Here is a 13,562-nt window from a genome sequence, read left to right as displayed (position 1 = left end):
AAAAAAAAGCAGCTTAAGGTGAGAGCACAGATGCGTTACATTTTTCTTGCTCATTTGCGTTTAATCTAATATTCATTCTAGCTACAAATCTCCCTCTAGTGGCAGGATACGTTCTTGCTCCTGCTGAGCCAACATGGCGTGCTCAATGTGAGCCATGATGGAGCTCTGAACAGCGTCCATGTGGCTGGTGACTCTCTGCAGAAGATCCAGCTGGTTCTGTCTCAGCTCAGCGATCTCCCTTTGCTGACTCCTTAACATCTGTAGGAGCTCGTCCTGCACCTCTGTGCTCATCTGAGGACACAACAGCACATTTATTCCTCACTTGTGAAGCTCAAGGACTCCCTGGGACTTGTCAGCGCAGTTGTAAGACTCATAGCAGTCACAGCAGAACATTCATGCTACTGAGTTTGCCACGTTATTCATTGGTCTCTGTCTCCACTGCGTTAATGTTTTATTTATATTATGAATCACAGTGACTGGACAGAAAACAAGCCTTCATGCATTTTCATTGGGTTTGCACAATACAAATACTGAGAAATGCATTCGGGTTGCGATGCAGGGGATCAACAGACTTACCTGGTTTTCAATCTGTCTAGACTGCGAGCACTCTCTGGGTAGGAAGGAAAACAAAGATGATCGAATCAGTCACGCAATCAGATTATATGGCTAAAGGGGCTCACTGCTCAATCTTATGTTAAACAATATAAACATTAATATGAGGGAAATTTCCATCATACGGAGTGCAGCTCACTCACCCTTCATCCTTCTTGCTCTTCCTCTTGAGCTTAGGGGAGCTGCGGGGAGATGTTTTCCAGTCTTTCACAGGAAGTCTGTGAGAAGAGCGAGGGCCACAATTTCCTGAGGAGGAGGCCAGACTAGCGACCTCATCATCATGATCGCTGTCCATCACGGCAAGGAGCAGAAAATAAAAGGAAAAGACAAAAGATGAGCAAAGTTATCACCAAGGTACTGAAGACTAACGCTACAGGTGTCTGAAACCCCCTTAGACACAGCCCTTAATTTGCATATTCACATCATTATCTTTAGTCTTTGAGACATGCTCAGACTTGTTCAGACATGTACACGTGAGGAAGGAGTAAATAGGTTTTCAATATATAAACACCACACAAGTGTGTTAAAACTGTAAAGATATTTACATGGTCACAGATGCTGTTTTTTATTTTATGTAGTTATAACAATATAGTTTTCCTTATGCTTAATGTCCAATACAATATATTTATGGCTTGTCAGTTTTCATAAGACATGCCTCCTTTTGTTTTGTTACACAAGATATATTTGTTATCTATGTTTTATTATCTTTATTTAAAGAATACACATCCCAAATAATATGATTGTATTAGAACCCATCCCATCTTTTGTTTAGTAACCATGGCAATTTCAGTTCAGAACTGATTTAGAATACTGAACTTCTATTGAAAACTCAAGTCGTGACCCTTTTTTTTTTTTTGCATGTCCTTGATATTAATTTTTAGCCAACACACACCACATAACACTTCCATTAAAGCTTAAGATTTTAGTATTTTAGAGCATCCTGAATATGGCATATGCATAACAAGCAGATGCAAAAATGGACAGACAGCATAAATTGAGCAAAAGTAATTAAAAAAATAAATAAATTAAAAAAACAACTACAGAACAAGACCAGGGCCCGTATTCACAAAACATCTTAAAGCTAAAAGTAGCTCCTAACTTGCTGATTTAGGACAAAATGTTAAAAATAGTGGGCATCTCAGGTCTAAATTTAGGACTCCTATATTTTTGCTCTAATAGCATTTCATAAAGTGTTTCAGCGCTAAAACTAGCTCCTAAATCAGTGAAACAAATCACTTAAGACCAACTCACTAATATACTAAAATATACTTGTCCCTGAATATAAACGTTTTACAAAAATTATAAAGTGATCACCTTTCATCATCTCCATATCCCTCCTTTATATAGTTTCATTAGTGACAACCTGGATTTCAAAATATTTTTATGAATAAACCCCTGACATTGTGCATAGTTAGTAAGCCTGCTGACGTCATCCATAGCAACAAGGTTAACCCCCGCCCATACTCTTATCTTTACTCCTTCGTAAAAGTTTTTGAATATGTTTTGTGAATACGTTTTAAATGAAAACTTTTAGCTAAAACCTTTAACTGCTATCTAGGAGAACTATAAGTGGTAAGATAAAACGTTTTGTGAATATGGGCCCTGGTCTATAAAAGCAGCACAGATACCTGCATAGGTGATATGGTAAAATGTGAAGTGTACCTCTGCTCTGCACTTGCATCCTGACTGTCATTCTGAGTCAGGTGATATGTGCGCCTGTGGTATGGAGAAGAAATGTGTCTGTCCTTTATTTCCTCCCTAGAGCTGTAAGAAAACAGTCAAAACAAAGTTATCAAATACCTTAATCATAAAACAAATCATAACTCTCAGACACGCAAGTCAATACTAAATGTTAATATTGAAAATAAATCGAATATAGCAAATAAATCAGCTACTGAAACTATTATGTAGCTTGTCAGTGATCTAAGGCTCTGTGTATTAACTGCTGCTTCATTTGAAAATACGGATGCTCCGATCTGCATTTTTTTGTTTTCCGATAACGATACCTGAGATTCAGGTACTCCGTTTACTTGATACTAAAGTAAAATTTTAAAAAGTGCTGAATTACCTAATAAACCGTATGAATCACTGTGACTAACCATGTTTTGTAAACAGCGATGTTTCATGCAGATAAAGTTTTTAACTTTGAAATGTGAATTTTTAAACGTTGATTGCAGGCGATGCCCACTTAGTGCCACTATCACCCGAGACAGGCAGAGACGCAGCACAAACGCTGTTATTAAGCTGGTTTGAGTCACCAGTCATTTAAACATACAAAACGACACAATTAAAATAACATGGTATTTTTGGTTCATGGAAACAACAGTTTTGGTAAATAAGATACAATACTAACATGAACTGTTAACGAAACATGGAAACTGCTCCAGAAAGGATTGAATATCATACCTTCATGCAAATCCGTCCCAGCTAACAATACAGTACCAATTATGTGATTTATCGGTACTGTAATTTTACCTATATTTCATGTGTTGCATGCTTGTAGATTCTACGTTTTTTTTTATTTTTTTTTTTTTTAAATAGTACAATGGCGAGTGCAACAAGTATAAATGCCTTGTCCATTTGCTGAGGCGGTGTGCAGTCAGCGGAGCTAGGCAAAAGTTTACAAGGCTTTAGTAAAGTGATGTACAGCATGGTCCTGTGTGACCGCGATGAACACTAACATCTGGCATGACAGGACAGTTCGCTTTTCTGAGGCGATAGACTTATCATGACTAAGCATAAGAGACTATAATAAATTATATTTATTTACCAGTCTCCCAAACCATTGTCTCTCAGGCTGTTGCGAGTTTCTCGTGTGATATCAGGCGCTGCGGGCCAGGTGTGGTTCACGCTGCTGTCGGAACAGGATCCTCCGGCTGCTACTGCGTTCTCCTGCGACAGAGCCGTCTCCAGCAAGGAGGGTGTGGTATTAAGTCTCTGTTCTCCATCCACAGATGCTGCACCCAATTCCAGAGGCAGCAAACTGTGCTCAGCACTGCTCCGGGCTCTCGGAGACAACAGGTGGAGGACTGATGCGGCTGATGCCATGCTGTCAGAATGTAGGACAGGGCCTGAGTCAGCAGCGGCGCTGGCCAGCCCCCTCTGCAGGGTCTCAGAGGCGATCTCGGGGATGTCCTGGGACATTGCCGTAGAAGCAGAGGAGATGACATCTGGAGAGCGAGCTCTCGTCGGTGAGGCCTGGGGGACAACCATAGGGTCTATGGCCTGGAGATCCAGGGAGAGAGGAGGGTTTGGAGGGGAAACCTGTGGAGGTGGAGATGGGAAATAAGGAAGGGGAAGTCTGTGAGAATAAGGAGCAGCTTCACAGAGCAGAGAGGCCTCTCGCAGGAGGGATGGAGAGAGCACCAGTGGGGGAGAGAAAGCCTAACCGGATGGAGTAGTTGGAGGGATGCATTATAAAACAAAAGAATTGTTAAATGAGTTTTTCATTTAAATCAGATTTTAAAAGACTGACAGTCTGTGCTGAGATTTGGTTACTGCTGAAATCTGATTCAAAAGGATAGTCAATACAGATTGTCTGCGTTATATCTACCATAATGACATAAGCATTTAAACTGTTCAAATGTTTACGGGCAGAAAGATTTTTTTAAAATAAAGCATGACAAATTCTTTAAAAGAGCAAAATACTTCTTTCATAAGAGACGTTTAGGAAACATACAAATAGTATTTTGTAACAGTAGGGCAGTAATACATCAGGGCAGTAAAAAGAAACCACACAGACAAATATTCATAATTTTTTTTTACTGCCCTGATACTACTAATCTTACAAAATGACAACTCTCAAACACCAAAGCAAAAACAGAGCTACTGGACCTCAATACATCACTATATACAGTTTGGCATGTCCATTAATACCTGGATATTTTCCCCAAGGCCTGAGATGAGAATAGAGTTGGATCTCGGACTGCTTGAGCTGGCATTCAGAGTCAAGCTGCTGTTTCCACATTCAACAGACATTTTAGGGCTCTGGGCCAGATCATCTCCACCTCTGGAAGAAAAAAAATTGAGCAATGAGCGCACGTTTTAGACTCAGGTGAATATTTCTTACACTATGTAGATCACTCAGTAGGATCCAAAAGTCTCAAAACACTCATGAAAACCTGTAAAGTTCGGAACAGATTATGGATTAATAGAGTTAAACTCCCCACCTTGCACCGCTGTCTGAGCTGCTCATAGCAGTGACTNAAAAAAAAAAAAAAAGAGAGCAAAGATGAATAATCACCCTATCTGAAGGGACCTAATAATGCATATTTAGCAGTAAAAGCCTACGGAGGTGCTGGGCGTCATGAAGGCATCTGGGGTCATGAGTTTGGGCAAGGCTGATGGGGCTGGACTCATGAAGTCAGCTGGAGTTGGAAGAGCCAGAATCTTACTCAGGTCATTCTGTGATCCACTATCTCCAGACTCTTTATCAGAGCTCATTGCCTCCACATTCAGATCAGCAAGTGGGTCAGAAAAACCTGAGAGGGAAATGCATTTAATTTTAAAATTAACAAGTGCACTATTTCCTGCAATTTCTGGTATAATATATTTCTTTTGCTATAGCACCATGGATTCAGCAATGGCAGTCTAGTAATATATATATATATCTCACCAAAGCCATCCTGTGATCCAGGTGATCCAGACTGTGGCATAAAGAGGGAGGATGAGGCTCCCTGATTGGGCTGGAACCAGATCTGCACATCCTGTAGTGATCTGTGGACATAAGAGAGTGTTACTCCACTACAGATCTGAATGCAAACTTAATTTCGTCATTGACAGCTTTTTTTTTAACCCACTTTGTATGAACACAGTAGAGTTTAATCTGGATTCCTGATTTGGACTCAGAGGGTCCCTGGTTTCCTTCTGTGAGGTGTTAAAAGAAAAAAATATTATAAAGAATCAGCTAAACGTATCTTCACTTCACTCAGCAAGACTACAGACATTTACACAAACAAAATGCATGGAAATAAAAGGAACAGACCTGTCGTCATGCTTTCACTTTCTTCATCAGGGGGAAGGACCTCTGTGTGGCGCAGTCTGGCGCGAGCAACATCCTGCACGCCGAAGCTTAGCACAGGGTGCGTAAGCAGAAACTCTGAAACTGCAGTGAAGCTAGCGCGGCCTTTTTCCTGATCCTGTAACAGCTCCATGACGTACAACACCTACATATCAAACACAGAGTCAGCCGCTAATAAACAACTAGTTACTCCACAATGTCATCATTTGCTTGTAGCAACACTGACCTAAACTCAAGTCTCCCATTTAGCAGGAGATATGCTAGAGTTGGCTAAATGATCATGTTTATTTTGCTTGGACACTTCTTTCACGTCTTTCTACCAGCCCCAACGTCATTCCTATCGTTATTTCTAGTACAAACTATTTTTAGTACTTTCTGGTATGATAGAATGATTAGATTTCACATTTGCTTAAACAATGACTTACATTTCATTTGTATGGAAATAAACAACATAAAATAACTTCTTTTGTTTTCCAATTAAGACAGAAAAGTTATAAATAAATATATAAATAAAAAGTGTTTTGATGATTTGTGGAAGTGGAAAACATCAGGATATACTCGTAAATATGGAATTTTAGCTTCTTTCAGTGAGATCTGTTGCTCTTTTACTTCAATTTTTTTAAATATACTCACACACATTAAAAAAAAAATTTAACACTGAATCTAGAAAAATTAAAACAACAACAAAATCGTATGCCATTACTATTGTTAACTTTTTAAGTTTTATTAAATCAACTGATTAAATCAATTACATTTATAAAACCATTAAACACTGACTGAGACAACAAAAATATGTATTGAAAATATAACATCATAAAGAGTCTGACCTTCCTCTGAACATCACTGAGGATGAGAAATTCTGCAGAAAGGTCCAAACTAGCCTTCAGGCTGGGTAGAACACTGCTGTTAAATGGATCTGGGGAAAACCTGAAACAACAAAAATTCACAAATATAAGCCATATGCATAGTCTAGAAAGATTTATGCTCAAGCTTGAACAAAACCAAATAAAATACACTAATAAATTAAAAAATTAAGAGACCTGATAGTTTGTAAGCATGTCCACGACACTGTGCACCACATCTTAAGTTCCTGGTTCTGATCAGCTCCAGTGATCAGGAAGCGCCAGAAAGGAACTTCAGAAGAAAATAAATGGTTAATTTTAATCTAATCTACAGCACGTCTCTAGGACACAATTTCAAGTGAAGACAACTGCAAAAACAGCTTAAAGCCCGGTGTCAGTTTCCCTGCTGACTTAAGGATGCTGGCTTTGAATTTGGACCACTGAAGACTATATAAGCTTCATACTCACTCTGGGTCTTGCTTCTTGTGGTTGTCACAAAAGAGCAGACAGGAAAGAGGCCGACCATTATGTGGCTGCCATTCATGCAGGCATCTGCAAAAGGAGCAAGGTTATCGATTTTGTTATAGGTCAGCTTTAGAAATGTAATCAAAAATATCAAACGGTAATAGTGCTAATCATCATTAACAGTATAACTGATTAATTACATTTTAAATACAATGACAACGCATTTATGTCGTAATTACAGTCAAAAGTTTACAATATACACTTAATAACATTATTGTACACAGTATTGAGAGTTAAGCATATTAGCATATTTTTCCCTTGTCAACTAAAAGCAATACATTTTTAAATAATTGAGAAATACTTCAAAGCTACATGCGACTGTTTGATTTATTAATATTTATACACTACCGTTTGGTTGGTTTGGAGTCGGTAAGATTTTGTGTTTTTGAAAGAAGTCTCTTATGCTCATCATAGCTGCATTTTTTAACGAAAACAGTAATAAAAACAGTTACATTGGGAAATATTACTATTAATAAATGTAAAGAATTACATTTAATATATCGATTCCTGTGATGGCACACACGATTTTCAAGAAGCCATTACTCCACTCTTCATGATCCTTAAGAAATCATTTTAATGTGTTTACTTGGTTCTCAAACATTTCTGATCTGTTATTTTTCGAATGTATTCTGTTATTATCAGTGTTATCAAAAGTTGTGCTTTTTGATATTTTTCTGAAAAACATTATGCATTTTTCCGAATTCTTTTATGAATAGGAGTTTAAAAGAACAATGTTGATCTGAAATGGATTTTTCTGGTAGCATTACAAATGCCTTTAATGTAATTTTTAATCAATTTAATCCCTTGCTGAATAAAGACACTCCTTACCACTTTCAAAAATAAATCTTACTGACCCTAAATTGTGACCAGTAAACTATGTACAGTTTCATAATGTCTCAGTACCTGGGTTGGTCCTGTCCTTCAATGTAAATTTGCCAGAACTTTACAAATCCATCATGACTGGCTGTGGCCAAGACCGTGCCGTCAGGGGACAGAGCTCCCTCACTAATGCGCTACAAAATCAGAAATGCGTTTAATAACAAACATCACTCTGTATAAATCACTTATCGCAATCACATTACATCTAATTTCTTAATTAGTTAATACAACACTTCAGAAATAAGCTAAAAGACAGCAGAACTTACTGCTGTGTGTCCTCTAATGGTGATGAAGCCCTCTTTCAGTTCTGTGGCATCCACAGGCCATGAGCTGTTATTGGATCGGAGGATGTCTAGGTCCCAAACCTCAGCCTACAAGCACAGTTACGAGAGTAATAGTGTTAAAAACATTTAAAATCTAATAATGTTAAGACATTTCGGAAAGAAAGTGATAAAACTGTCAAAATCCAAGGAAATCGTACTCTGTCTTCATGAAGGAGTGCCAGTGTCTGACACGCATCCTCTGGACTCTCATCATTGTCCTCCGGGATGAAGGGACACCAGATGAGTCTGCGGTTGGAATTTAGTGGAGTGTCCTCTGGCCTTCGGATGTGAACGATCACTTCATCTCTTAAGAAGCATCGATGTTAAGGAGAAACAGCAGAGCTGCCTCTGCTTATCAGCGTTATACTTCAATAAATGTAGATCCTGAAAATACATTTTACAACCTTGCAATTTTTGGCAAAAAAAAAAAACGAANAAAACTTTATCGTAATTCCCGTTTGAACTACAGAGGATACTGTATTTTGCTGCTGTGGCTAGTGAGTTGCCAAATGAACATATTTCCAGCCTCATCCACGCAACCCAAAAGGGTGGAGTCCAAGTGGGCGAAAGCAAGGTCTGTGACGGCACCGGTGAAGCCCTTCAGCAGCGAACGCTCAGTTGATCCCAGCCGCAGCACTCGGATCATAGAATGATTGTTTGCACCTGTGAGTGAAATACAATTACAAGCCATTCAGCTGAATCCCACCAATGTCTGAGCTGTGGACAAAAACGGTATGCAAACTGACCTCGGATGGCATAAGCCAAGTACGAGTTGGACACAGCTATTAAATTGCCATAGTAGTACTTGTGCTCCCAGTCATATTTGGCCACGGGCTGAATTTTAACCTATAAGAAAAGTCAAAGGAAAAGATTTAGAGAACAAAACCATTTTGATCTACGAACTTTACCATGATTTTATTTGGTTTTTAATGACAGTGAGACCATGAACTGCTAATATTGAGTTTTGCACATGTTCATAAATATACACACCTTGTTGCTGCCACGAGCCTTACTGTCAATACTAGAGTCACGACTGGACACGATTTCAACATTGTTTGCTCTGATGGGGACACAAGTGGACCCATCATCTCCTGAAAGGCAGCTGGAACCCCAAAAAATAAAGAAATTGACTGACAATGAAGAGCTGTCATTTTTATATACACATGTAAACAAAACATATGCATATCTATTGCAAGATTTCCATAAAAATATTAAACGGCTGACTTCAGCATTAACAATAAGAAAACACGTTTCTTGTGCACCAGTTCAGCCTATCAGAGTGACTTCTGAAAAATCACGAGACACTGAAGGTTTGAGTAATAACTGCTAAAAAATTAAGCTGTCATTACAGGAATTGGTTAAACGTTTAAAAATATTAAAATTACAAACCATAACAGACTTTGTATAGATTTTGAACCTTTACATGCTACTGTAAATACTACAAAGCAAAACATTAAGTGGTTAGTTAATGGTTTGCTAAAAAATGTGTTTTAACAATTGTTAATGAGAGCATAACATACATAGTCTGTGTGTCCTGTCCGTTAAGTTTGTCTGAGTTGTGAGCAGCTGGCTCCACCATTGTTGCAAGTCCTCCTGCTCCAATAAGATCCGCTCCAAGAACGCCATTCAACTCTCCATTAAAAGAAGGTTTTCTCTGGCTCTCTACCAAAGGCTCTGTGGATGAAATGACTTATAAATCAAGTCGTAAAAATGCGCTGACGCACTGTGACTATTACTTCGATGCTTTTTAATACAACTATTATGACCAACACCTTCCCAATATTAATTTTGTCGTTTTTTCCCCCCAGAATATTACATATGATATGTGACGTCTGGATATATGATAAATACAAATCCGATGCGTGTAACGCATTGTATGTGTATTGTCCTAACACAATGCAAAACCTTGTAATGATGCACAAAAAGTTGAACAGGTTTTGAAACCGTCTTTTTTGATTGACATGCCATCTCTCAGAAACCTATAACGTAACGGTTATCAAGTTACTGCGCGGTGATGCATAAAAAACGCATTAAACTCTTGATTAACATTTAGGCTCATGTCGCACTTTATACTCAACGATTTCCGTCTTGAGCAAAGCTGCCGCTGAGCCAGCCGGAGTTTAGCTGTTACATGCTACATTATCTCTCCTTGTATTCTATCACATTAATGCGCAAAACAAGATGTTTGTCACTTATAAAACGTAGTTAGAGCTGTCCCGCGTTTTTGGGAGGCTGAAGTCAGGTGGCTCGCGCTGAAATCCAGCGCTGCGCAGCATCATCCAGCCGCGGCCTAGCTGCTCCTTTCCCCGGCAACTTACCGGCCGAATTACCGGGACGATCCAGTTTCAAGATGTCCCGAAGGTGCTGGGTCGCGCCCTCTATGTCCATGTTGGAACCAGAAGCCATAGAGTAGGGAAGGGGGGATTAAATCACTGGAAACTTCCAAATTCTCAATAGTTTAATTTTGTGTCTGAGCTCGCCCCTCATAAAAGCTTGCAATCGTCCGTCAACTTCCGTTGAGCGTAACCTGCATTTCAGTCCCCCGACTCTTCTGGCAGAATTTTTTCGGTTCCGGGGTAAATCGCTAAACTTAACAGACACTACAGCATTCTTAAATTAATTTTAATGCTATAATCTAATTTTAGAGATAACAAATATTGATGTTTCACTGGCGTGATATTATAATAATTAAATAAATCATCAAGCATGTTTTGTATAAGTGGTTGTCAGAAAATTAACTTCAATTAGTTTAAACTATTCCCTTCACTTATAGAAATAACATAACAGCACACTTTACTTTGATCTCTTTTATTTCCACATACATGTAGGCAGCCGAAGTAGTCTCTTACTGTATTCACATTGTATCACTGTTGCTTTTGTTGGGAAAATCAAGTCTTCTTTTGCTCTTCCCCTTACACCACAGAGAAAGTGGATATCTGCAGGGTCAAGCAAGCATGACGTACGTGTACAATACATGTATTCCAGCAAAAATATAATGCAAGAACGTGACTTATTATACTGATGTTCTAGCAAATCTGTCTAGATATTTCAGTGCAAAAAGATACAACGCAGAAGACATCTTTCTAAAATATCTGTACCATTACTTGGCACAAAGGCCTTCATATTTAGTGAATATGATGTTCTAACCCTAAACAATAAACATAACTCCTTTAGTGTAAACATTTCGTGGAAATTAGAAAAGAGCCATCTTTTCCTCCACAACTAACCATGTTTCAGGCTTTGTGTCTGATCCTTTTTGTACTGAAAATGTCAAAGTATAAGCCTAAATATGGAAGGTAGTAACAGCTTTGGCCACACTACAGACTCGATGATGTTCGCATTCATACAAGCGTATGAAACATCATCCCACTTTAAGATGTTTATCAAGGGAAAACGGTGAAATGAAACCTCTGAAATAAGACAAAGGACACGTCAAAAAAAATAAAAAAAAATAATAAATAAAAGCACTCAGAAGATTCACCTGGGCTTTTTTTTCTTCTTTTTAAACTCTTTCTTAACCTTAGCAAAACTTGTTTTATTTATGTGGCGTAAGAGGCAGACGCTTATGATTTTTGCTCTTTTTAACAAGAGCATCCACTTACGACTCTTGCTATTTTTAGAGTTAGGAAAAATGTTGCAAAATAATGGCATGTAATCCTTTGCTAATAATAGCAAGGCTGTACCAAATAAACCAACATTATTTTTAACAAGCCTAAACCACTGCCTTAGGAAACACTGGCCACCTGTAAAAGGAGAAATAGCAGCACTGTTTTTTTTAATGTAATCTATAATCATTTAGTGAGAATCTAATATGAAGGAGTATCAAAAACACAAACAGGTAAGCATAGAAAAAGGGAAAAAAGGCAGACGCAAAACCAGACAGGGGGATGAACAAGATGATGACGTTTTTAAGAAAAAGTCAAAGGTTTTATTGTGTATCGTGGCTTGGAAATTATTGTCACAGAGAGCAGTGAGCAGAAAGTGGGAAGCACACTGGTCTGAAGGGAAGGGGAAATTAGGGTGGTGTTCTTTGGATAGCTAGNNAAAAAAAAAAAAAAAAAAAAAAAAAGATTAAACTTCAATGGGCATATTCTAAAAACAAGCTGAACACACTTTGTACTAAAGCAAAGAAAGACAGTACGACAGTTGTTATTTCAGAGTCAAAATCAGCAACTAAAATGTAAATATCAAACAGCCGAGGTTAGGTTAATACGAATTTGTCCTGGTCAGGGCGTCCTCTGATATTTAAGCTCCCCATCATCATGCAGGTTGCAGGAAGGAAAAGGGTCAGTTTGATGGATGTGTGGGCTTTCAGCAAAGAAACATGTCATTTCTGTAGTAGAGGCAGTACTGTATGTGCCTGCACGTTTTCTGTGATTGACCGCTGTAATCCGGTGGCGTTTCTCTCGAGTGTGATGAATGAAGGGCTGATTGACAGGTTTGGGCGTCATCAGGGTAGAACCCCATCCTCCACCTTCCCCCACTTCCCTCCTGCTAGCCATGGGGCGTTTAACCAAAATTGTGCAGCGCCAGGCGGAACATGTCATTGGTGCAAACCCACGCCTCGTTAATGTTCTTCAGGATGAAGCTCTGATGGAATCCCATGATGGGGTCATCATCTGCCTGGACAATACAGAAACACAAAGGAGACTTAGGCAGAGCCTCTCATACAACTGTGCAACACTGCATTGAGGAGAATTACGCTAAAACATGCACGTTTCAAAGCATATTAGTTCAGCTACAGAAAGACAAAAGCTGCATTAATGAATCACGGCAAACTAAAGGCTGTCTCAATATACACTTTTTTCCATCTACGGACGTAATAACTTTACATAATTAGAGTATTTTGGCTGATGATGGTGAAATCAAAAATAAAAACATGACAAAAAGTGGTACTAAGCAATCTGGGTTAATTTCTCAAATAAACAACAGGGCCTAGTACTAAATTTAAATGATCTTCACTAATGAATCCCCATTAACAATGCAGAAATCCATGACAAGGCATCACCTGTGTATGTCATTTGGCCATATAACAGGCTATCATTACCATGTTTTTATTACATTTATTTTACAGTAATTTTAAGTCATCTAAAGGATATAAAGTGCTTTTTTATACTCCGTTAAGTGTTGTAATTTTAGTACACACTGTACTCAATATTAATTTAAAATGAATATTATATATTTTTTGTTAATTAAAATGAAAGCTGAAATCAAGTAATAGAAAAAAAATAATTGAAACGGAATAGTTTACCCATAAATGAAAATTCTATCATCATTTACTCACCCTTTGAGTAGTTACAAAATTTTGTTCTGCCAAACACAAAGGAAGATATTTTGAAGAAAGTTTGTAACCAGGCTGTT

General features: G+C 38.3%; 2 protein-coding genes across 2 annotated transcripts in view; both read right to left on the bottom strand.

Annotated features, from left to right (window-relative positions):
* Positions 1–81: 81 nt before the first annotated feature.
* LOC122346053 (enhancer of mRNA-decapping protein 4-like) lies at positions 82–10,607 on the bottom strand. Its single transcript, XM_043240708.1, has 21 exons — positions 10,520–10,607; positions 9,722–9,875; positions 9,192–9,303; positions 8,948–9,047; positions 8,678–8,864; positions 8,360–8,507; positions 8,145–8,249; positions 7,903–8,012; positions 6,943–7,026; positions 6,460–6,559; positions 5,597–5,777; positions 5,412–5,478; positions 5,228–5,328; positions 4,903–5,093; positions 4,696–4,733; positions 4,489–4,621; positions 3,383–3,996; positions 2,275–2,376; positions 756–899; positions 577–610; positions 82–291 (listed from the first exon to the last, which is right to left on the bottom strand). The coding sequence occupies exons 1-21, from the start codon at positions 10,605–10,607 to the stop codon at positions 82–84; spliced, it is 3,003 nt and encodes a 1,000-aa protein (XP_043096643.1).
* Positions 10,608–12,251: 1,644 nt separating this feature from the next.
* The window catches only part of LOC122346050 (nuclear transport factor 2-like), a 4,656-nt gene continuing 3,345 nt past the window's right edge, over positions 12,252–13,562 (bottom strand). Inside the window, exon 4 of the mRNA XM_043240703.1 lies at positions 12,252–12,824. Within this exon, the coding sequence (XP_043096638.1) occupies positions 12,711–12,824 (114 nt within the window). The 3' untranslated portion in view covers positions 12,252–12,710. The remainder of the gene's footprint in view (positions 12,825–13,562) is intronic.

This window comes from Puntigrus tetrazona, chromosome 5 (genome assembly GCF_018831695.1).
Source record: "Puntigrus tetrazona isolate hp1 chromosome 5, ASM1883169v1, whole genome shotgun sequence".
In the NCBI taxonomy this organism is placed as follows: Eukaryota; Metazoa; Chordata; class Actinopteri; order Cypriniformes; family Cyprinidae; genus Puntigrus; species Puntigrus tetrazona.
This window is presented reverse-complemented; position numbering and strand designations above follow the sequence as displayed.

What these genes read in the sequence shown, in the direction of transcription:
- LOC122346053 (XM_043240708.1), bottom strand. Translation starts at nt 10,607, where the DNA reads ATGGCTTCTGGTTCCAACATGGACATAGAGGGCGCGACCCAGCACCTT. An exon ending in CTTGGCTTATGCCATCCGAG is followed by an intron (nt 8,865 to 8,947) that starts GTCAGTTTGCAT and finishes TTTCACTCACAG; the next exon opens with GTGCAAACAATCATTCTATG. An exon ending in AGACTTTTGGATCCTACTGA is followed by an intron (nt 4,622 to 4,695) that starts GTGATCTACATA and finishes TTTTTCTTCCAG; the next exon opens with AGGTGGAGATGATCTGGCCC.